Source organism: Streptopelia decaocto, assembly GCF_964273445.1.
Source record: "Streptopelia decaocto genome assembly, chromosome: 2".
Classification (NCBI taxonomy): domain Eukaryota; kingdom Metazoa; phylum Chordata; class Aves; order Columbiformes; family Columbidae; genus Streptopelia; species Streptopelia decaocto.
This window is the reverse complement of record NC_138655.1, coordinates 68,913,490-68,936,589: the sequence shown is the minus strand read 5'-3', so window position 1 is coordinate 68,936,589 and position 23,100 is coordinate 68,913,490. Positions and strand designations below refer to the sequence as shown.

Below are 23,100 nucleotides of genomic sequence, written 5' to 3'. Positions count from 1 at the left end.
GGAGGAGGCGGAGGGGCTGATCTCTTCTCTCTGGTGACCAATGACAGAACCCAAGGGAATGGCAGGAAGATGTGCCAGGAGAGGTTTAGGTTGGACGTTAGGAAAAGGTTCTTCACCCGGAGGGTGGTGGAACACTGGAAAACAGGTTCCCCAGGGAGGCAGTCACATGCTCAAGTCTGACAACATTCAAGAAGAGATTGGACAACACCCTCAGACACATGGTGTGAATTTTGGGGTTGCCCTATGCAGGGACAGGAGTTGGACTCTATGATCCTTGTGGGTCCCTTCCAACTCAGGACATTCTATGATTCATGAATATTAAGAGAATAGTTGCATGGTGAAAGTCTTGGGACTTAAGTTGGCTTACCAAAATACTAGGCTACAACAGAAGTTAAAAGGCATAGAGTAATCAAGTTAAGTGCATATAGTGAAATCTCCAGTGTGATGGTAAAGGGTTCTTCAATACAACAGAAAAGTGACAGATGACCAGATAACAAACCTGGACCAAGTCAGATTTAATAAGATGTCTGTTTACTATTTAAAGGTAATCACCTTATAAGTTGGGAAGGCTTTTACATTGTTAGAAGACACAAGAATACATGAAATTTGTTCATGTATGCTAGATTACTTACCCTCAACCAATGCATGTGAACCAGGATATATGATCACCTTTAACAGTTGTCACATAACAGTTGCCTCTCCTGATACTCAGATGGTATGAACACTGACAGTCCACATTTTGATCACTTTTGTTATTTCCTCCTTTCGTTATACTTTTCCCCATCCTTAAAAAAGGTCTCTACTGTTTGAGTATTATGTTTCATGAATATAAATGTAATTACAGTGGTTTTATACAGGAGTACTTTAGGAAATTGTAGAAATCTTATGCAACGCTCACTTATTTGTGGTAGCATAAAGAAAAACCAGAAAAAATATCATGCTGAAGAAAATGACGTTTTCTATCCCTTTCATCATTACAGAAATGGATCGTTTTTCACTAAAATTCTCAGTGTCAGGATTATTAACAAATCTTAGAAAAATATTAGGAAAAACAGTAGTCACTTTCATTTAGGAAATCAGTCATCTGCATTACACTTCATTGAATTTTTATGCTACAAGCTTTATATCAAAATAGCTTGCTATTACGTAAAAGCACAAATGATAGCTTGCACACTAGGATGCAATTAAAAAGAAAAAAAAGGTATTTCAGGCATTCGTCTCGAATAGCTCGTGTTATCAAGCAACTAAATCCCAGTAGCTAGTGAAGTACTAAGACATGTTTTTTATCAATGAGCACCCTGTATCTGAAAGATCTGAAATGCATTTTTAGTGGTCATCTTCCACGCTGTTAAATACTGCTTAGATCTAACCTGGAGTTAGGGAATACAGGAATAATAATAATAATAATAATAAAATCTCTATACTCTTAACACTGCATTGGAAAATTTAGAGAAAGTAAACTCTTAAAACACCTGCCAACCACATCACACCACTACACAAAGCATTCATTTTCTTTCATGCTAACACATTCATAAACTTTAGTAAGATTATTAAGTAAAATGTATTGCAGTATTTAAATAATTTATCTTAAAAATGCTTTGCTACTGTTTCAAGGAGTTTAGGTTTGGTTGAAATTCCAGCATGTATGTTACACAGAATTTATTGAAAAATTACTCAAATCTTGAATTAAAAATAACACAACAAAGTCAATACTTAAATGCTACTGGTTTTACTGCTATTTAATTTATATTAAATAGGCATCTTTTTCCCCAAGTGAAAAATCACAATGTAAACATACTCTACCACTGTGCAATTCCACTCCATAGAATTCAAGTGTTCGTGCTATATTTATGTAGCAGGATTCTGCTTCAGATTGCTTGAGGCCACTAAAAGAGGGGGGGAAAGAAAAAAATGGACCATAGTCAAAGATAAAAGACATGATGACAGATTTATTCCAAATATAGAAAAAAGAATCCAACTGCCTTGTGTCTGATAAATAAACCACATCATCTAGTGCTGCAGATTCTTCACTGGTTAAAGCCCTCCTAAACTTCTCTCAAAAAAAAATCAAGCAGATTATACAAGATGTTATTACCTTAGCCATTCTAGAACAGTTCTTTCCAGAAAAAAAATCATTCTTATCTGTTTTATTTTACGCTATAAAAGCTTTTTTTATGTGTAAATATTCTATATTGCTCAGTCTCTCAGAAGGAAGTAATTTAGAGGAAAGATTAGGATCGGGAATGTGCTAAAAATGAGGAGAGAGAATATTAAATAAGTTAAAGTTACGACACTCACTGAGGAAAAGCCATCTGATTTTATCTACAATCTGTATGTCCTAAAATATTTTTTTCTCCCACTGCTAGATGTGAAATGTGCTGCAAGACCTACAAGGAATTTATTTTCTGGTCTTCTAGAAAGCCTCACTTTCAAGACTTTTCCTTCCAGAGACAAAAACTCAAAAATCCCTACACCTCAAATAAACAGATTATATATTTTCATGAAAGGGCTACAGAGAATCTATCAGGAGTTTTAAAAAACAAAGAATCCAAAAGTAAACCCTACCTAGATTGTTCTCCCATGCAGCCTACCATTTATTCATCTGAGAGGAATGCAAAGTGGCCTAAACAAGATTCCTTTAGGCTTGATAACAAAAGCAGCCCCTTTCAATAAGCTGCAAGGCCAAGACCAGTCAAGAACCAATCAAACAAGTGGCAGGTCTAACCTGGGATCTGTCAGAGCCCATTGACACTGTGCTGTGCCCACAGCGATCCTGGTCTCACAGCACAGATCAGTGGCTCAGGCACTACAGCAAGTTAGAGTCACTGTAAGAACAGAAGCTGAGGGTTGTATGCAATATCTACACACGTTTAAGTAGAAAAGACATCCAATATCATCCTTTCACACCTGCAACCAAGGGCAGGGCAGGTGAAAATAGCTCTTTGCTAGGTGAGCTTCCAAAATGACACACATAAAATTACACTAAACAAGTGCAATTTAAATACAACCTGTAAAAAGCTGACATAACATTGTATTATGTTGAAAACTCCAGATACAAAGTCATTCAACATAAGGCAATAATTCTCTTTTTTAAAAGGGTCTTTACCTCAAAAGGTGGACGTCTATTGCTTCTAATTAATATCCATCCTTTCCAATTCCAAGTCACCAAAATACTATACCCTGAAACAGCCCCTCTAGGAGATATTACATCACGCTTCATGAAACTGAAAGTTACCTTGAACTGGAAAGCCCCTACCAGCAGTGTGGCTTGTCGATGTCACAATATTGGAAAAAAGAGCAAAGATAAAAAAAGAGCTGTTTGTCACAATCCAGAGATAAACTGTTTACTCAGATCCACATCTACAGTGATTACTTGTCACCTTGATTTTGAAAAATATTAGCAGACTTTATCTCTTCCACTGTATTGGAATGGTACAGAGAAAAATTACAAAATTACCATTTTACTAATGCCTGCAAATTTTAATTCTCAATTTGCCTACACCATCTACACCTGACCAATCAAGCCTTGTGTCTTGAAGGGACACAAGAAAAATATCTCAGCACAGACTTAGGGGTTTTTTTCTTGTTGTTGTTGCATCTCTCTAATCAACTAGAGATGAAATGAAACCTTTAGATCCCTAAGTAGGTGGTAGTTACTCAGAAAGACAGACAGTCAAGAGGTAACCAGTCTTGGTTTCTCCTTCCAACTTTTATAGCACTTGATACCCAAGTCCTAACAAACATCATCTGAAATATAAGCATTATCTGAAGTTTTGAATGTGTCCTTCTCCTCAAACTGATGGTTAGATCTAGCAAGCACTAAGAAAACATTACAAATTTGGATAATAGCCTGAGGTTTTAGGATGTGGATATTTATGTATTTAGCAAAAAAAGGTAAGAACCTTGTTAGAAAAAACTACACACAGAAATCCACTATTATGGATTTAGGGATGAACAGAAAAAGAAAATTTCTAAAGCTATACCAGTTCAATATTGCAACAGTTGCTTTCTCAACAGCTATGTCCACTAAATAGTGCCTGATATGAATGTGTTCATAGCACTACTTTCTCAGATTTTGCAAAACAACATACAAACTGGCTATAGAAACCTTGCATTGAACTACAACATACAAGACATAACATGGCTTCTTAAGCCTGTATTGTGTTTCAGCAATTCCAGCCTTCTAATTTTCCTTTGTGAAAGCTTCCCAAAGGACAGACCCTAAAGAATGAAAAAGAAGAGACGTTTATAGGGCTGGCTTTGCAATCTCAATCTAAGAATGTCAATTTAAAAGGGATAATAATTTACATATATCCCCTATGGTTTACAGCAAATATTATTTAATCCAGATCAGCAGAAATCTCATTCCAAAACAATACTGTTCTCAAATTGTAAGAAGATAATTTATCCTTTTCTGTCTTTCCTTCACAGTAGGCCTGGTGAACACCAGAACCATTCTTGTCAACTATGCTAATGGTATTGGTCTAGTCAATACCATGTATTCACTATGAATGCCAAACGAAGATGCAAAAAATGCTTCCAGAATATGCGAAAACTCATCTGCCTCTCCCTGCACTCTGAAATAAATAGGCCTGAAGAGCTAAGTTTCAAAAACATGCTAAAACTATAAAGAAATATTTTTTCACAGTCCAGTCTACTCAAGTATTTTTATTCAGAACTTTGATTACCACCACCTATGTGGTGGTAATTCAAATGTGAATTCAAACACAGCAGTTAAACTTCTCAGTCATCAAGGTTTCTCTCTACCAAAAACACTCAATGAAAGCATCAATTTCACTGAAAGGACCCAGAAAACAAAGGAGGCTTTCATACAGACCCCACCACACCTTTTCTGGAACAACAGTAACTTCTAGCCTGTTCTCTGCAGGACGTAACCAGTTTTATACCTCTGGCTATGACAGCACTAAATACATGAGTCCAACACAACCACTTCAAGACTCTTCTCAGTGGTCTGTGAGATGATAGCTTCCTAAAGACAAGCAGATTTATTCATGCTTGTCTACAAGGCCACCTCTAAAAACTCCTGAACCTATTGGAAACTGCAAATTAATTTGGGAGGAATAGAGGCCTCAAGTGTTGTGTTCCTGAACATGAACTGCTGGGAAAGCAGTTCAGATTATCACCTACACAGAAGGAATGGTTGCAGTTAGGGTTCAATAGTTCTCTGTTTCGTCACATAAATGACAAAGCAATATGCATGTTCTGGTAGGTAGGTCACATGAAGTTCAGAACTACTCACTACATCCACTAGCAGTAAAGAAACAAGAAGGGGAGGTGAAAGTACTGAAAGCTGACAAAGGAAGTGGAGGAATATTAGAGGAAAATGAAAATGGAGGTATTTCAGGCTATAAATCAAATAAACTACGAGAGAGGGGAACTAGTTCTGCTGCAGTAAAGATACAGACAAAGATAATAAGTCCATATAGATTCAGATTTCATTTGCTCAAGTACTCATACAGAATTCCCTAGGCTGGTATATTTGCATTTATCTTGTGAGTACCCAATCAACTTCACTGATTCTAAAGCTGCTGTCTTACAAGAGACAAATCAACAGGGTCAGAAAGAGTAATTGGCAGTAGACTGACTCGAATAATCTGTTGTAGCCTTTATATTGCACCCAGGAGACAAAAATAAAAGTCTATAGCATTTGAAAAATAGTCATATGGCCTTGATCAAAAAAAACTCCTCAAACATCTAATACAGTGCTCTAGATGGTTTCCATAAGTGATGTATAATGCTAACTGATCTACTCGTTGTTATAGCTAGAAATGTATTTAAACTTTTTAACACATTGGCATCATACTCTCAATGTGATTAGTCTAGCGCCTACATGACAAAACAAAATATTTCATTTAATAGAACCTTTAGAAACTAAAACTGTCTGTTGTACTGGAACAACTATGAACTTGTGTCTTCCTTTTGCTCTCTTTTTTTTTTTTTTTTTGTTTAAAAATCTCAAGAGGTGAGAGACAACTGAAAGTTAATGTTACCTGTGTTGCTCATGTAGCGATTCTACTTTGATAAGAAAATCTTTGTTCTGTTCTGGTATAAACTTGTAATTTGACAGATATCCTGGACGATGCACTGAAGCATTATAGTCTCCAAGTTGTGCTGTTAGGAAACAAGAAAAACAGACACAATATTTTCATAGTTAATTGATAACTATTTAGAAGGAATCCCTTTTTCTCAATAAAACACAAATATAGGGAAATGCGGGAATTATTAATTAATTCCCAATGACCAAGCAGTGTCGAATACAGGGATATGTATGGTATCAGTGAAGAAAGATTTTTTTCAAAATATGCTTACCATAACTATAATCTCAGACACTGAATGAATTTATTTAGTTACTTATATAGCCCCATTTTTGCATCAGAAGCTGTAACACCACCAGACAGGCATTACACACCATGTCAGCACAGATGTGCAGTACTGTAACATTAGAGGAATCCAAATTGCTTCAGAAAGAGATGGCAAATTAAATCAATTTGATATACATTTACTTGATTGTAACATACTAGAAGTTCTGTCACTTAGAAAGCATTTACTCTTCACATGGTCAGGTAAAAATTGTTCTGACTACCAGCTGCAGCTCTGTCCCAAAAATTCAGTCATTAATCTTGCCTCGGTTGAACACAAATTACTTAACATAGCATGAGAAACAACTGCTGATTTACACATAACAGTACTAAGGTCCTACCAACAGTAAATACATGTTTACAGTAAAAAAAAATAAGGGAAAAATAAAAGGTTCCCTACAACTTTATCCCTTCAGAAATTATGTTAATTAGCAGGTACTTTAAAATAGTTACTAGATGAAAGCTAATTCTTATACATAGTTGTTAGTTTATCTGAAAAGAAATGCAAGTATAAATGACCAAAACTGTATAGCCTTAGTCCACGAAAGTTTTCTTCAAAAGCCAGGTCAGTACTTATACCGGAAAATATACATAAATATATCCTGGAAAATATACACAAACATCCTACTTGTCGTAAAGATGCAAAGTTTGGAGCAGCAGGGAAGTTGCTTCAAATAAAGTACTTGCCCATTTGCCACAAATTTACCTAGTTTCCATTAAGCAAGTAACTCAAACCACATAATTCATGAATCTGTGTTTTTTTTTAAATAGTTCAAGAGATTAATAAAAAAATATGTATGTTTAAGCAAATCAATAGAACCTGTACTATTCTGTCTTCCCTAAGGAGCATGAAAGAGTTATTATAAAGTATTAAAGTTTCTCAGAAGTTGTTTGTATAACTTGTGAATTAACACAAAGGAAAGTAATTGTATAGACTGCAAACAATTCGGCATAGAAAGTCCCTCAACTAGATCAAAATTAAAGAGTATACTGCTAGGAACAGTGCCGCTATTTTCCAGAAAACACAGACTTTATAAGAATGATTTAAATGATTCGGATTGGAGGTGAAGGGGATGAAGAAGTTGTGAACTTCAGAAACAATGGCTACAGTTAACTATGGAGTATCTGTAATGCAGGGGAACTAATATTTGCCACTTACATATTCAAAAACCATGATTTCTATGGCCTAGAAAACAAAACTACTGTGATACAAAACAATTCCTAGGCAAATGTGGTCAGAAGCTAATATAGTTGCAAATCGAATTGTCAGCATTAAGGGGAATATTTAAATAAAAAAAGTGAACTGATAAACAGTAAGTAATTGATTTTGAATGCAGATGTTCCTGCAATGCTCAGCCATTTTTTCTTTGATTTTTTTAAATTAGTTAGTAACCTGGATGACAAAATACTAAATATTTATCATTAGAACCAAAACACATATTTGAACAATTCTATCAAACAATACATCTCTGAGGAAGAAAAATATACCAAGAAAAAGACGGAAGATCCAGAAGTATAACAAAAAACTGCAGTAATTTTTAGGAATATCTGTATAATAAAAGTCTAAGCTTCTGCCAAGACTAAGGCTAAGACAATAACAATAATACAAAAAATAAAAACTTTTTGAACAAAGTATGTTAATAACAGCATAAAAATAAAACAGATCACAGATGACAGTAGCTGACTGAAGACTTTTTCCTTTATTAACCATTAACGCAACCCATCTTTTCTATGAAACACTGCCTACAATTTTAAGGTTTGTTGCAGCTAGCTTGAATGACTTTCTTGTCAAAGCGAAGAGACCAGATTTCCAAGCATAAGACAATGTAATTGTCCATTTCAATTTTATTTTCATTAGGTAAAAATATCTTTCACTGTAGTTTTACCTTCTCTAAAGAGGGCAACTGCTGTTCCTTCATGCATTATGAGGTAGGGTCTTCTTGCTCATCTTCCAAATGTGGAGGTTGCTCTGGTCTTTTTTTTCCTCTTCCTCCTAGCTACCTGAGGTCATGTCAACAAGGGGTGCAGTTTAGAGTACTACTTGCTTCTCCAATTCCCCAGCCAACTGTCACAGTTGAAGAGAAACTATAAATGCTGATTAGTAGACATCTTGGAAGACTAATGATCTTGTGCATGATTTAATTATCCAAGGAGGAAAAAAAAGGGCATATCAAGGCCTCATTAAGAAGAAAAACCCATGAAGTTTCTACCTCTTTACTGGATTTCTCCAGAAGAGAGCAGAGGGGAAAGGAAATATAAGAGACCTATTTCTAACCTGAATTTTTCCTGACAGCTTCTGCTCTGATAACATGAGTCAGCAGATACTGACTCAATTAAAATACTGTAAAGAAAAAAAAAAAAGCATGTTTTTACCTTTCTCCATTCTAGCCAACTGTTGCTCTTGAATTCACTATAACTGGGAAAGAATATAAAGTAAAATGAAAGAAAACAAAACCAAGGAGGAATAAAAAAAAAAAAAAAATTAAAATCAGTTATTTGAATACCAGAGTCTCATATTTTAGAGTTCTATATCTAATATGAAAGACTTAAAAGAACGGAACCATTCATTTTAGGCCATATTCAATAAAAAGAGGACATTTTATAAGTCTTTGTAAAACAATAGTGCAATAGTCAAGTAGTCATGGAATAATTTTCCATGGATGAGGTCCCATGTTGACCTGCCAAAATAGCTCTCAATACAGTAAGAATTTATAAATGCTTGAAAAACAAAAATCTTGAGATCATATATGTTTACACAAGATATGAACAGCCTATGCTTTACTGAAACTTAAACAAGCCATCTTCAGACTTTTTAAAAATAATTTGTTCAGTTAGAACAATGTGGTAGGCATAAATTTTTTGTCTCTTTCTCACTGTAGCAGAAAGACTTTTGTGTATGAAGGCATCAAAGAAAATGACTAATTCAAACAAAAAAAAAAAAAGTACACATTTTTACAAGATTAAGATACAGAGGCAGGGAAGACCAGGAATATATGTTATTTATGTAGCACCAATAGATTTCGATGGGAATGCTATGGATACACATGCATCTTCCCTAGAAAGAGAAGCTCAGGATATATTGCTGCATTAACAGGGGGACCATGGTGGGGAGAAAGAGCTTTGTAGAAGGAAGATCTGATACATAACTAAGCAAAAAAAGCCATTGAAGTCAATAACTCTTAGGGTAATTACTAAGGCTTCATTTATTCCGTGGTTTCTTCCAAAAAACCACTGGTCAGTCGGCTTATATATTGGGGTAAGGCAGCACTGAACTCATTTCTGTCTTCTACTACCCCCAAGACAGGGTGCAAGAAAGACAGAGCCAGACTGTTCTTTGAGTTGCAAACCAAAAGGATGACAGAGAACAGAAATTTCAGCACTGGAAATGCCAAACTGAACTGGAAAGGCTCTGAGCAACCTCATCTGACTTTGATGAAGCCCCTTCCAAGCTAAATTTGCCTATGGTTCTTACTTATGTGAAATTATTTTTGACATCCAAGCTTTCTGCTACACAACCGAGATAATTATTTGTCTGGCTCTAGTTTTAGAAATCTTTTTTTTGTTGTTGTTTTTGAATGTTAACAGTACCAAAATACCACCATTTCAATCTGGCCCAGTTTCCACAGACAGCCCCAGAAAGTGTAGTAGTAGAAACGATAAGCCTTTAGCTTCGTATAACTTAAAGCGTGACTGTTTTATACTTCCCAGCTATGTGTTATCCTTCAGGAAACAGAAGATAAGCTGGTCTCCAATTCTAAAAAAGTTTGCTTGCAAACAAAACAATAAAAAGAGTTTGCCCCAGAAGCTACTTCTGCATATGGGTATTCCAAGTAACTTCAGATGTCAGAAGGCAAATGTATGAATGGTCCATTGGCTAAGTTTAATGGGGAATCAGCTATAGATAACCTGGACAATTTGGTCCAAAGGAATGGCTAGAAGAGTTTATCCCCGAGAACAGGTTTAATATCAACTTTCTAAAGACCTGAGAAGTGCACCAGGAAAAAAAAAAAAAGGCAGTTTCACACTGAATTCATAACTTTTTGCAGGTTTGAATATTTAGGTGACATCATCACAAAATGAGTGGAGTTGCTTGGTTTTAAAAGAGGATAATTACATAAGCAGATAAGGTTCCCAGTGGAACAGAAAACAACCAAACAATGGGACAAGTCTAGCATACATGTTCTACAACGAATTTAACTTTTCTCAATAATTAAAAATACTAAGAGATAAAATTGCAATCCAGGATTATAATACAGTTAGGGCCTTCTGATCAGCGTCCAAATGAAGACAGCAACAGCAACTGACACGCTGAGCGTGAAACATGAAAGCTAATGACATACTTATCTTCCTATGAACATTGACGTAGAAAAAGAAAGATACTTCCTAATTTGTACAGTTCAATCAGTTTAGACATTTTAGAGATCACTTCTTGCCTCAAATAGAAAAAAGAAGAATGATGATGTGCTACATAACATAAACTAAAGCAGTTACTTTTGAGAAACAGTAACTACAAAGTATTTGTGTATGAAAATGCTTCTGGAATCAGAAAATAATCCACTACAGCAGAGTTCAGTTTTGAAGAACCAACATAAAAGTGTAGACACTGAATAAAAAGACACTAAAAGGAAGCCCTGAAATGAAGTAATGAAGTAATGCTTCACACTCAAGAGCCCTTAAAAAAAAAGGTTCAATCTAGAGATGACTGTAAATAGCTGCTTGTGACCACTTATGACAGCTAGTCACATTGTGGTAAAACAGAATGAGAAATATGCATTAATAAAACAAAGGAACATTTGTAGAAAAAAGGGACAATTATCCATACACAATGATAGTCTCCCAAGTTCTCTTACCACTTCAGAATGGAAAAGGGAGTCATGGAAAAAAAAAAAAAGGAAAAAAAAAAAATAAAAAAAAAATCAGTAACTCATAAGGCAGCCAGAGATTAAAAACCAAACAAACAAAACCTCCACACAACACAAAAAATAAATAAATCAGAAACCAAACTCTAGTGAGTTGCTTTTTCTGCATCTCAAAAATGTACTTCAGAAGCCATACAGTCACAATCAGAAAAAGTATTGAGAAAAGCAAAGCACAACCCAAAGTACAAAGACTATTCATTTTGGAAAAATGAAGTGGATAGGAGCAAGAAATAGGATAAAAGACCTAAAGGGAATAATTATCAGTAGTCCCAAAACATTGTGTTATAGAACTAATGGATCTGAACACTGCTGATCTTCTGTCACATATGTTGTCTCTCGGCAGTCACTACTAATTATCATAATACTGCACTACATGGACCTTGACTGGGGTAACTGTTCTTTTCTCCATTTTAGTTATGTTACACAGAAATATCTAATAGGTTCATCCACCTTAAAATACAGAAGAACAGTAGCCACCATGGCTACGAGGCATTGTAGAAAGTCAGCTCCTTCAGCTACAGAGTTCTCGACTGAAGGGATTAGAGCACTGTACTTTGTTTTGAAGTGTTACAGATTAAAACAATTATTTGTAGGATCATGGAAGAACACGAGAAAAACTTGAAGTAATGATGTCCTGGAATGGCCTCTGTATTGCTCATGACAAGTGTTAAATATAATTAAGAGAAAGAAGTTCAAAACATCTGGAGAGCTGCCATACATAAATTATCAGGACAGTCTTAGAAGAGCTATTGTACAAAGATATGTTGGCAATTTCAAGAGCAGCAATCTAGACCACAGTGAAGCACGTGGAAGAAAGTGGGCATGTTTTTCAATTAATCTTTTTACGTAGACTCTTGTATTGACGGTTTCATCACCATCACACAGATAACACTCTGGTACTGCTGGTGACAGGTACTGTAAGACATGATAAGAGGTACCTGTGACCAAACAGCATTGCTGTAGGCTTCAGAGGAACAGATGGGACATGCACACAACCCTCAGACTACCCAACACATGTGGTAAATAATATCAACCACTGGAGATTCAGGTCAAAGTTCGCTTTGTTCATCTAGTCTGATTTTGATTCTCAGGCATAAGGGCTACAAGTGCCCTGGAGAGCAGCAGGAACCTGACAGACCTCCCAGCAAATCTCTCAGCTTTCATAATGTACTTCTGAGCACTATTTCACTTAAAAAAAGTGTGGATGGGGAGCACACACACAGAAAAAATCCCCAAATGCTAGCCATGAAAAAGGCAGGTCTCTGTAAATTAGGAAGTTTGAGGCTTCAATGTAATTTCTATGAAAAGAGTGAGGGGCAAAACGAAGGCAAGTTAGAAGAGTCGGGCAAGAAGAAAGATCATGGGAGAATTATGTGGTGTGAATCTCACTGTGGAGCTGCTGTTGATTTTCCTCTAAATCTTACAGCCCACCTCCTTGGGATCTCAGCCTTCTGGCATTCCTTACATTTTAACAAACTCTTATGCCTAGCTCCAGAGGGCCTTGCACACTAAGCTCAGCTTTCCTCGAATCCTCATCCTTGCCAGCCTTCCTTTTCTTAGAAGAGGTTAAAGCCCATTTGAATCCCAAGCAACCAGTCAGCCCCTTCCTAAGCAAACTCTCAGACAGCAACAAGCTAGAGAAACCTCCTGGTTGTCAAAGCAGAGGTGAGAAGGGAACAATATCACAGGAGATAAGAGAAAGACCCCAGTCAAAATGAATCACTGAGCAACTGATGCTCAGGAAAAACAAAAACCTTTGAAGTATTCATAACATCTTTTTGGATTTGTTGTCATGCTTTAGATTCAAGTCTCAACCCAGCAAAGGATTTACTCACAGAAGAGCATATTCCCAACAAACCCTTCTTACATACTGATAGTCATTTAAATACTGTTCTGGAAATGGGAAGTTACTATAGACAAAGTGATAAAAAACAAGTGGTGCTGAATCAGTTATGTGACAAGTTTAAATAAAAAATGCAATACACACACTGCATGGGTCCCTTCCTTAATTTTACAAACTGTACAACATTCCCATTTTACACTAGTAAAAAACAAATTCACAATCATTAGATTGTGAATTTAATAAAATGGTATCCTTCAGACTCAATGACTTCAAAGTTATTCGAAATGGACCTTAGTAAATTCTCTTCAAAAAAGAATTTCAAAATCCACTGATCACTTCTGTCACAAAGCACATTTACTGACAATAAACTAACAACTTATTCTCCAAGTGTCTGAACCGTGTTTGTAATGCAGTTTAGTCACACGCTATTGAGACAGTGTTCACACCCACTTGTATTCCCTGGTAACTTAGCACCACCAGACAACACAGGGTGTGCCACAGTGGGACAGTGCAACACATCAGAGCTTCATTTCAGAACTGCAGTGCTGAACCCAACCACCTGCGCAAAGGGCAACGCAGAGACGCAGAACTCCAGTGGCACAACACCCACCTCCACACACTGTCCCTTCACGAAGCTCAAACCAAGCAACTGCCACATGTAAAACCCCTAGTTGAAAAGTAAGAGCAAACTTCATGCACCATTAAGGACACCTCAGCCCACCCCCCAGTGACAACAGCTCCACATTTTAAATAAATAACCATAAGCTTGTCAGAAAACGATTATTTCCACCTGCATTATGGTAGCCTGAAAACTACCAGGAAGTGGCAGTAATAAGAAACAGCTCAGGTAGAACTGACCCATAGCAGCTTCAGATAATCACTTTTTAATAAGTAGATATCTCATATCCAAGAACTTCAACTCTCCTTAAAAGAGGTATGATCAGAAATTAAAATACTAAAAAAACCTCCTTATTTAAAACATTTTAAGTTGACAAGAATCTTAGTAAACATAACTCAATAAGGAGACCTAGAAACTCGGATTTCCAGTGATCTTTTCTATGCCATCATCTTCAGGTAGATGGCAACAACCTGGTAGCAAAACAAAAAACATGGTTTTTTTTTCTTTAAAGAGAATACGTCTTTCTATTCAATGTTTCATTATTTGCCGATGCAGAGAATTAATTTAGGCATCATACAAACAGCAACAGAAAGGCCATCAGGTAACAGAAGACACAGGTGTTTTTTTTTAAATTTAGGAAAAAAAAAATGGTAATAATAGCACTATCATGAGTTAGGAGAACCAGGCAAATAGCTTCATGAGAAATTCCAGAATCCATCAGGACAAAGAAAGATTAAAACATACTAGCACCCTTCCATGATCTTCATTGACCTTCTCCTTTAGTACAAAGAACCACATCAGTAGGTATCCAAAGCACTAAAAAAGGAATTCTCGTAAAACTGAAGGGAAAACAGGAATTACTCTGGGATTTAGGGTACACTACCTGTGACATAATTAATTTTAAATATCATGTTAAGCCTGATTTTGTGATAAAATATTTGCACTCTTCCATATACCTTTACATTTCTGAGTTTTAGCAAAATTGGGGTCAGCAACACTGTATTTAACAATCCTAAAGGTACAGAGTGTTTCAGGCTTAACATGCCCGACTGTGCCCAGGGATACAGGAGCTGGGACACATTTCCTCTGGGACTCCCACCTACTACGGAAACTTATTCTGGTTTCAATCATTCTAAGCTTGAATGTGGTCAAGGTTCCATTTAATAAAAGGGCCCAACATAGAATATACTAATACTTAAACATAAAAATGAATGTTTCATAGCCACTCGGGAAGTTCATAGATACCACCAACTTATCACTTTCTCCTATGAAAATGATATTTTAATTTTTTAGTTTTGTCCTTATTTCAAGCAAAAATTACCTTAGTGATTTCTGTGGACCTTGTGAGCCTTTCCATAAAGAAATGGGATAAACATCCATAAGCCAAATAATTACACAACTATCCTAGTATGCCTTCCCCTGTGAATCATTTTTACAAATATATAAACTCCATGAAACCATCAACCATTTTTTTGTTTGTTTAATGAGAAAGGGGATCCTCCAGCTGTTTTTCACTATTCGTTTAGGGTGCTTGTAAGGCATGGCATCGGGCTTTATTTTGGTACAGGAGATATTTTTCTATATAATATCACCATTAGAATTTCTTTTTGACAGTTGCAGGCAGTTGAGGAGATAAGTTCTTGCATGTAGAGTCACCTTAAATATATTAAAAAATGCCAGACAGTTTTTCCTATCTAACAAATCAAATTCCCTAAAAAAAAAAAAAAAATCACATAAGAACACTGAAGTTTCTTAGTTGAGTTTACCTTCACCTTAACTGTTCTCTTATTTCCCTGAATGCTTTCCTTGTAACATGCAGTAAGTTTCATTATTTTGTTTCCAGTAACAATGAAAACCTGCCCTTTTTGTCAGCAGTACAAGCACACGTAAATAAGAACATGTATTCTTGTATCAACATTTTTTTTGATAGACCTAATAAATACACTTGTTCTACTTATACTGTCTGAAGGCTGCTTTAATAGCCTGTATGTTCTTTACAAAGTATAATCTGTTGTGTTTTGAATACTCCACACAAATAGATAAGGAAAGAAATCTTTCCTTATTTTTCAGTGCCAAAGAGCAGAGAAGGTTGTTGGTCAAATACATTTATTAACAAAATAACAATTGGTTGTTACTTACATTGTACTGCATACGATGCCAGGACAACAGCAGAACTAATGGGGCATGACAACCTGGAAAGAGAGGAAAATATTTTTATTTAGGCATATATATAAGTGTATTGTTAACAATACCTCTGCAATTAGTTCAGTATGTGAAGATTCTTATCTTCAAAGAATATCTGTTTTTTTTCTTACAAAGTTTAATTGTCAAAGAACAGCAGGACTGGACATTAAAAGGTAGTTGCTGTGTAACAGCTGCTTAGGTGAATGGAAATAACTAGTCCTAAAAAGATATGTTCTTATTCTTGCTGAATGCTTATTCAGGAAAGTAAAAGGAGGAGGGATTTTTATGGGGCTCTGGACATGATTTTAATAGCTGTAGTCTAGCGTATTTAAAACTAGACACAAAAACTAAAATTAGCCAAATGCCAAGGACAAAGACAGCTCTGATCTCACAACCAAAACTGGTTCCATTGAAGAAAAAAAGCCAACACTTGCTATGAAATTCTAAAGTCTATTTACCTTTGGCAGCAAATACTCAGAACACTATTTTTAAAATGTAGAAATGCACAGGAACCACAGGCAAAGGAACTACTAGGTATATGCTCACTGTGGAGGGAACATAACCCTGATATCGTGAGAAACAACAGCATGAACTGTGCTTTGCTACTCCCTCCCTGACTACAACAGTAGACAGCAAGTCCCCAAGTTTGGCAAACTATGCCTGGCACACTGTGTCTTACATAACGAAGATCTCTCAAGTTGACATCATACCTATAGACACATGGCATCCCCTACAGCCCATTCACAACAGACTCCTAAACTGTTCTTAGTAAGTGAACTATGTGAATTTTTATAACATTTCCTAGCAACTTCATTTTATTTTAAAAAAATATTTCACAATGTACATTTTTATAGGCATGATACCCTCAGAAAAACACTTAAAAAAATTATTTTAAAAATAACTATGGAAAAATTGAAGATTCTTATTACCTTCCTTCCACAATATCAGTCTTCAATTGCAAGAAGAATAAGTGCCTAGAAAACAATTTTTGGAAAGAAACAAACATTTGTTTCCACATTTAAAAGGTGTAGTTTAAAGGGCTACACATACTAATTTTATTTTATTAGATTTCCTGGCAAACTATACAAACAGATGAGTAAAGCTTAGTGGCACTTAAAAATATACAATCACACACCCATCCACTCTCACAACAGTTTAAAGATCTTGGCAGTCTGTACTCCAACTCCAGGACCACAGTATTAACGCCACAATGAACACTACAAAAACTAAACCATTACATAACCTGGGCTCTTTGTCCCACGAATATTCATGTTGGATGTATAGATCTTTGCATGTTACGAGTAATGGCCAAACTAGAAAATAAGAACTGTTATCTGTTCTTCCTGAAACAAAATAAACCACACCCTCCCACACCCTCAGCATTAAATACTACACATGTTCAAAACTGAGTCAGTGTTGATATAAAACTTCTAACATAGACTTAGGGTATGCAGACAGCTTAATCATTGAACTTCCCTATTTTTTAATCATTGCGTTTGTTTAATTGTGGTTTAGAAAAGGAGAAAACACACAATAGGCAAGTACTTCAACAGATGAAGGGCTGAAAAAAAGTGGAACCCAAGGGGCAAAAAACCACACGGCCATCTTTGTACCAGCTTATACCCTGCTGTGTTTTAGAGTTGTGTGCTGTGTGTAGCAGAAAACATTCATAATAAGCATCACATCAAGCTGTTAATCCCAAACACATTAAATACAAAGAGTTATATAAAGTTAACTACCTAATAAAGCAGAGTTTGACAAGCTGTGAGATGGGAAAGAAGGCCTGGACACATTTTGAGTTCACATAAGCAAACATCAAACAGAAGTTACCTGGTTTGTTCTTGCTGAAGTGTGTTAGGATCAGGTATAAAAAACCTTACGCGAAAACGAAGGGTGCATGGAAAACCTCCTGCAATATTTTAGAAAAGCAAATCAATTTTTTGCTTAGGAAATCCAAGGTTTTATTTCTATATTTATAGAAAAACTATATGAACAATCACATAGAAATCTCATGCTTTTTTCTCACTAAATAAAAAGAAACCATGAGAAGTCTCTCCTGATCCCCCAACACCAACAAGATAATACTCAAACATTGTGATGCTTTCAGTTAATACCTTGTATATGCTACTTTAGATAAAAGGCACTATTTAGTTATCTTTGCCTCATAGGTATTAGAAGATAAAAAGCAGCAAATATATTTGAAGTATCTGAATTGTGATAATGCTCAATTCTAAGTACAAAAAAAATAATTCAGAATGTTAATGTATTATTTTTTCTATTCGTACAGAATCTACAGCATATGGTAGAAATAAGAGAGCTTAATAACACAGCTCAGGATGCACAGCACAAACTGGGACAGTGTCACTCAGTCCTCCTGAACTGCTATCTGGCAGGGTCACGCTGACTGGCCTGCCCTCAAGCTTTCCTTTCTTTTGGTAAGCATTCTCTACTACCCAATGCTGTTCATAAATAAGACATACTAGAACACATACACTTGGAAGCGTGTGCTGGTGTTTTTTTGTTTGTTTGGGTTTTAATAAAAACAAGTATACAAATTTTTTTTCTTATTCTATTTGAGATAAGAAATTGTCAGAACCTATATATGAAAGTGGCTCCATTTCCTTCTACCAAAAGCCCTCTTCTTTATCTTCCCCATCAGGAGGAATTTACTGACATCATAATATGACTACTACTTTCATGGCTATGATGTCCAAGACTGTTCAGAAGCCAGGTTTGGATGCTATTGCAGCATCAAAGTTAGTGACCTTCCAGGTCTCATGATCATTCAGGTAGCAGTAAGATATGTGGAAATCTCTGCTGAAAAGACTGGCAGAGATAAGACAGGCTCTTAAAGAAAAGCTATCAACTGGATGCACTAGTTTGCAAGACCTGTATTTATTCTAGTCATAAGAACACAGAAAAGCAGGACTATACAGTTACAATTAAGATATTAAAAACAAGTCTTACCTTTTAACTGTTTTCTAATAGGTTTGTTTGGTTCAAGCCATCGCTGTGAAATGAAAAACTATTAGATGGATTAAAATGTTTACAAATAAACACTGTTTATTTATGTGTGTGTTTGTGTATATATATATAGATATATACATGCACACACATTTATTATTTACTGTACTTACAGGTGAATCTACCAAGCTTTCGTTCTGCTGTAAACCAAAATATTCCTTCTCTGTCACACCCAACTGGTTATAGGTCATATCCAACAAAATCTGTCCAGTGTCTTGTTTCTGAAAACAAGAAAACTTTAGAAGTGAAACTCTGCAACGCTTACACATTTTAAGATACAATTAATGGAAATTATTTTGGTTTTTAAAGAAGTGTAACTCAAAAATAGCTGTTAATCCATTGGTTCAAAGTTTCTCAGCAATAAGAACTATATATATATTTTTTTTTTAAAAGAGGCTTTCTTTCCAAAATACATTAGGCACATGAAGTCTCACAATATGAATTGACATTAACTCAAGCCCTTGAGGTCAGTCCAGCAGTTTAGTTTTAAGCAAACAGGCTCTCCCTTGACCAGAGCCTTTCGGAGCCATGCCGCTATCCAGAGGTGCAGCCTGGAAGGATGGCTCACAGCCACATGGGGCTGCCCCAGTCCCTGCAGTGACCACCAAAGCAGCTGGATATGTTCCCATGTCAGCTGTCAAAGGGCAAAGTCTGTGCACACTAGGATGGGGAAAAAATTATGAGGATGCTGTGCTCCAGCCATAAGATCCTGTACTTCAACTCCCACCTGCCCCTCAGCCTCCATACACTCAGCTGTCATTCACCCACCCCACTTTCTGCCTAGACATCCCTCAAGACAGGTACCCCAGAAAAACTGGTGTAATTGAGGAATTACACAGACAGCAGAGACCCAGAAGGGTAAGCATGGTATAATTTTCCCCAAACCAAACAAGTATCACCAACTTGTGCCAAAGAACACTGCGAATCATTTCTACAAAAAAAAAACAAAACAAAAAAACAAAAAAAAAAAAAAAAACCAAAAAAAAACAACCACAAACACAAGGAAAATCCCCTCAACAAGAATACAATCCCAAATATGCAAATACATATGAGTTTGCAAAACTATATGGTATTTTAGGTCTAGATTTTTATATACAAAATTGCTGGACAGAACAAAAATCAGGCTGGTTTGCTTGGTATCTTGTCTGTTCAAAAAATTATAGCAAATTAATTTTTCATATGATCTTCCAAATATCACTCTTAAAAGTGGAAATAAACTGCACACATTATAAAAAGAAGAGGAAAAATATTTAGACTATAAAGACAAGAACTTTGTTCTGAAACAAATTTCTCAAGTTCTGTTTTCTTAAACAAATTTCTTAGTTTTTTTTAAACAATCTCTTGAAATAAAGGACTTAATATATACACATGATAGTGACCACATTTTTGTGCATGGCCCCAGTTTCACTCAGTGCATAAGAGTGTCACTTAATAAGCCAAGAACACAATAGTGTATACAATCCTCTTTGTCTAGACCCTGTTTATTATATCACACTCTAGTCCTGTTCAGAAGACAGGGTACCACACTGTTGTAATTAACTGCTTTAAATTGTAACATATTCCAGAGTCTTCCCTTATCTCATAAAAGCATTCTTCCTATTTAAAAGATGGGAAAAGAAGAACAAAGATTCTAGCAAAAGACATCCACCTGACCACCTTAATTTGGAGGATGGAATATCACCCACCAATAATGCTAGAGCAGAACTCCCGCTAGGTCGTTTGTGATCTGAATATTCACTGTTTCTACATCCGGCCTCAGATGCAAGGTAAGGTAACTGACAGTCAACTACTGGCCTTTTGTGAAAAGCTGTGCCCATTTTTCTGGAGCAAAGTCACATATGAAGGAAACAATGTAGGCAACACTGGACTGTCTTCTGTATGAGACTACCCTTTCCCCTCCAAAAGTCTCCCATCGTGTTTACTTTTCACAACAAACAGTTGAAGTCTTGCAATAAACGTGAGTCAACTCAGGCTTGTGAGTCTGTGCTACCATCCAAAGCAGCTGCTCTGTCTCCTTCTTCTTCCCCAGCTGCACATTCCTACTCCCCTACTTTCAAATGGGCTATTGTTTCTTGGCGTATTCAAACCACTGATCAAACCCAATTTTGTTCTGAAATAGCATAGACCTAGACCCAGGTAAGAAACTGAAATCTCAGTGACACGTAAGGACCACGCAACCAAGCATTCCTCATCACACCCAGCCACAGTGCCCTGCACCTCTCAAGCAGCTCTGCCCAGCACCATCAGTGAGGTTGGCTCTGCTATGAAGACACTTGCTATCAGAGATTACACACATATGTACACACGAGGGCCCTACAAAAACAGCAGATACCACCTTAACCCTCTGAGACAACAGGCATTTCCTGACTTGAATACATTCATCTTCAGTACTGCCTTACTATACATACCATATTTGGCTCCCCAGGGTTGTGTTTTCATAAGCAGAACATTAAAAAACTTTCGAGTGACATCACAACACCTGTACAACTAGAAAGCATAATTACACATATATGGCACATACTTCTGACAGGAGCTAAACAAGCAACTAAAGTTATATTGTGACCAAAAGCAGTAATTACAGGGGATGCGACATACACTTTACTGAAAGAAAGTGTTCAGGCATCTCAGGTTTCATTACAAATGAGGCAGGAGAAGACCACAGAGGGCAGATTCTTCTGCTAATTTTCTCTCTGAATTTCCATGCTTCTGATGCCCTGCAGCTTCCTTTCTTTGCAACAGCGTTATCTCCTATTTCCCTTCTCCTTTCTCATGCTTCTGGCCCTTCATCCCAATTCAGATGCCTTCACTTTCTCCCTCCCCACTCTCTCACAATTGCCCTGGCACACATAAATTGCTAAGCCTTCTCACTGCTGCCCTGTAAAGACAAGCAGCCTCTCTGCTACAAAATTCTTTCTCAGCAGTTGCAGTTCTCTCTTTGCAATGGCCCCATGGGTCTCTCAACCCTAAACCCAGCTGCTTAACCAGTAGTAGTCTCTTCCATCTGCCTGCCTACCTAACTACCATTTTCTTCTCCTCCTCCCCATATTTCCCTATCACAAGCAATTTTCAGCACTACTTTTCTACAGTTGCAGCTCTTCGTCTCTATTATTAAAAGAACAAAGTTTCTTCTGCAGCGCCTAGACCACTCACCCACTCCAGAAATCTAAGCTAAGTAAAAAATGTCATTTTAAATTGTTAAAATTCCCGAAGTTGAAGGGTTTTGTTGTTTTTCCCTCAACAAAATCTGAATTTCCTTGGCTTTATGAAACACCTAAATTATTTTTCAGCCTATAGACCTAAAAATAAAGATGCCACACAGCCCACGCTGCACAATCTTTCATCTGTTTTGCACATAAACTGTTTTGAGATCTAGGTGTAAAGTGAGGCAGGCTAAGTACTTTTCATCACTGCAACACAGTCCAAAGCCACAGTGGACTCTAATACTACAATGTGTCAACTGCTTTACAGGACATTATATTTTCACTCCCCTCTGCCATAAGAAGGCAAAACAACATGAACACTGCTCAGCTAAAGCGGACATTAGAACCAAGTTCACCTTAACCCTGTCAACCATTACAGCAAGTTGTTAAGACATTCTTACTAAATTTCTTGCCTTTCTACAAGGAGATAAAAATTTCCAAACTAGACTACTCTATTACAATGACACAAGCTCTTAAGGTATCTTAAGCATTTAAAAGTTTGTGGGGTTTTTTTACCAAACAAATATTCTCAGAGGTTTGCTTGTTTCTACCCTGAAAAGAAATTTCCATTTGTTTTATCTTCCTGATATCTACCAATCCTTATTCTGACTGTTAAATGCTTTGCATCAACCACCTCATAACCACACACCAGTCACCTCTGTTTAAATCTGCCTTGAAATATATTTCACCTCAAGTCTGGTAGGCCAAAAATTAATATTTAAAGCAGTCATAACTCAGAACTAACACTAACACTCAGAACTAACGTTCTACCTATGCTACAATAATTTCCTGCTATATTTAGGGAATTTAGATAAGTAAAGTTTAATTTCTAGTAAGCTATATGATTTTGAAGAGAAATAATTTCTTTATTATTTTTATTGTAAAGTACTGCCTAGAAGTTGGGGTGATCAAGACCCACTGTCCTAAGAAC

General features: G+C 36.4%; 1 protein-coding gene across 3 annotated transcripts in view; it reads right to left on the bottom strand.

The window, feature by feature from the left end:
• The window catches only part of PTPN3 (protein tyrosine phosphatase non-receptor type 3), a 131,208-nt gene that overhangs the window by 69,587 nt on the left and 38,521 nt on the right, over nucleotides 1-23,100 (bottom strand). The window contains exons 3-9 of one of the 3 annotated variants that reach the window (XM_082045732.1): nucleotides 19,083-19,190; nucleotides 18,913-18,955; nucleotides 17,776-17,854; nucleotides 16,875-16,919; nucleotides 15,901-15,953; nucleotides 6,012-6,132; nucleotides 1,799-1,886 (exon numbers count right to left, since the gene is read on the bottom strand). In XM_082045732.1, coding sequence (XP_081901858.1) covers nucleotides 1,799-1,886; nucleotides 6,012-6,132; nucleotides 15,901-15,953; nucleotides 16,875-16,919; nucleotides 17,776-17,854; nucleotides 18,913-18,955; nucleotides 19,083-19,190 — 537 coding nt within the window. Of the gene's footprint in view, nucleotides 1-1,798; nucleotides 1,887-6,011; nucleotides 6,133-8,266; nucleotides 8,364-15,900; nucleotides 15,954-16,874; nucleotides 16,920-17,775; nucleotides 17,855-18,912; nucleotides 18,956-19,082; nucleotides 19,191-23,100 lie in introns of those variants that run through there. The other 2 variants (XM_082045733.1, XM_082045734.1) reach the window with 2 other exon arrangements.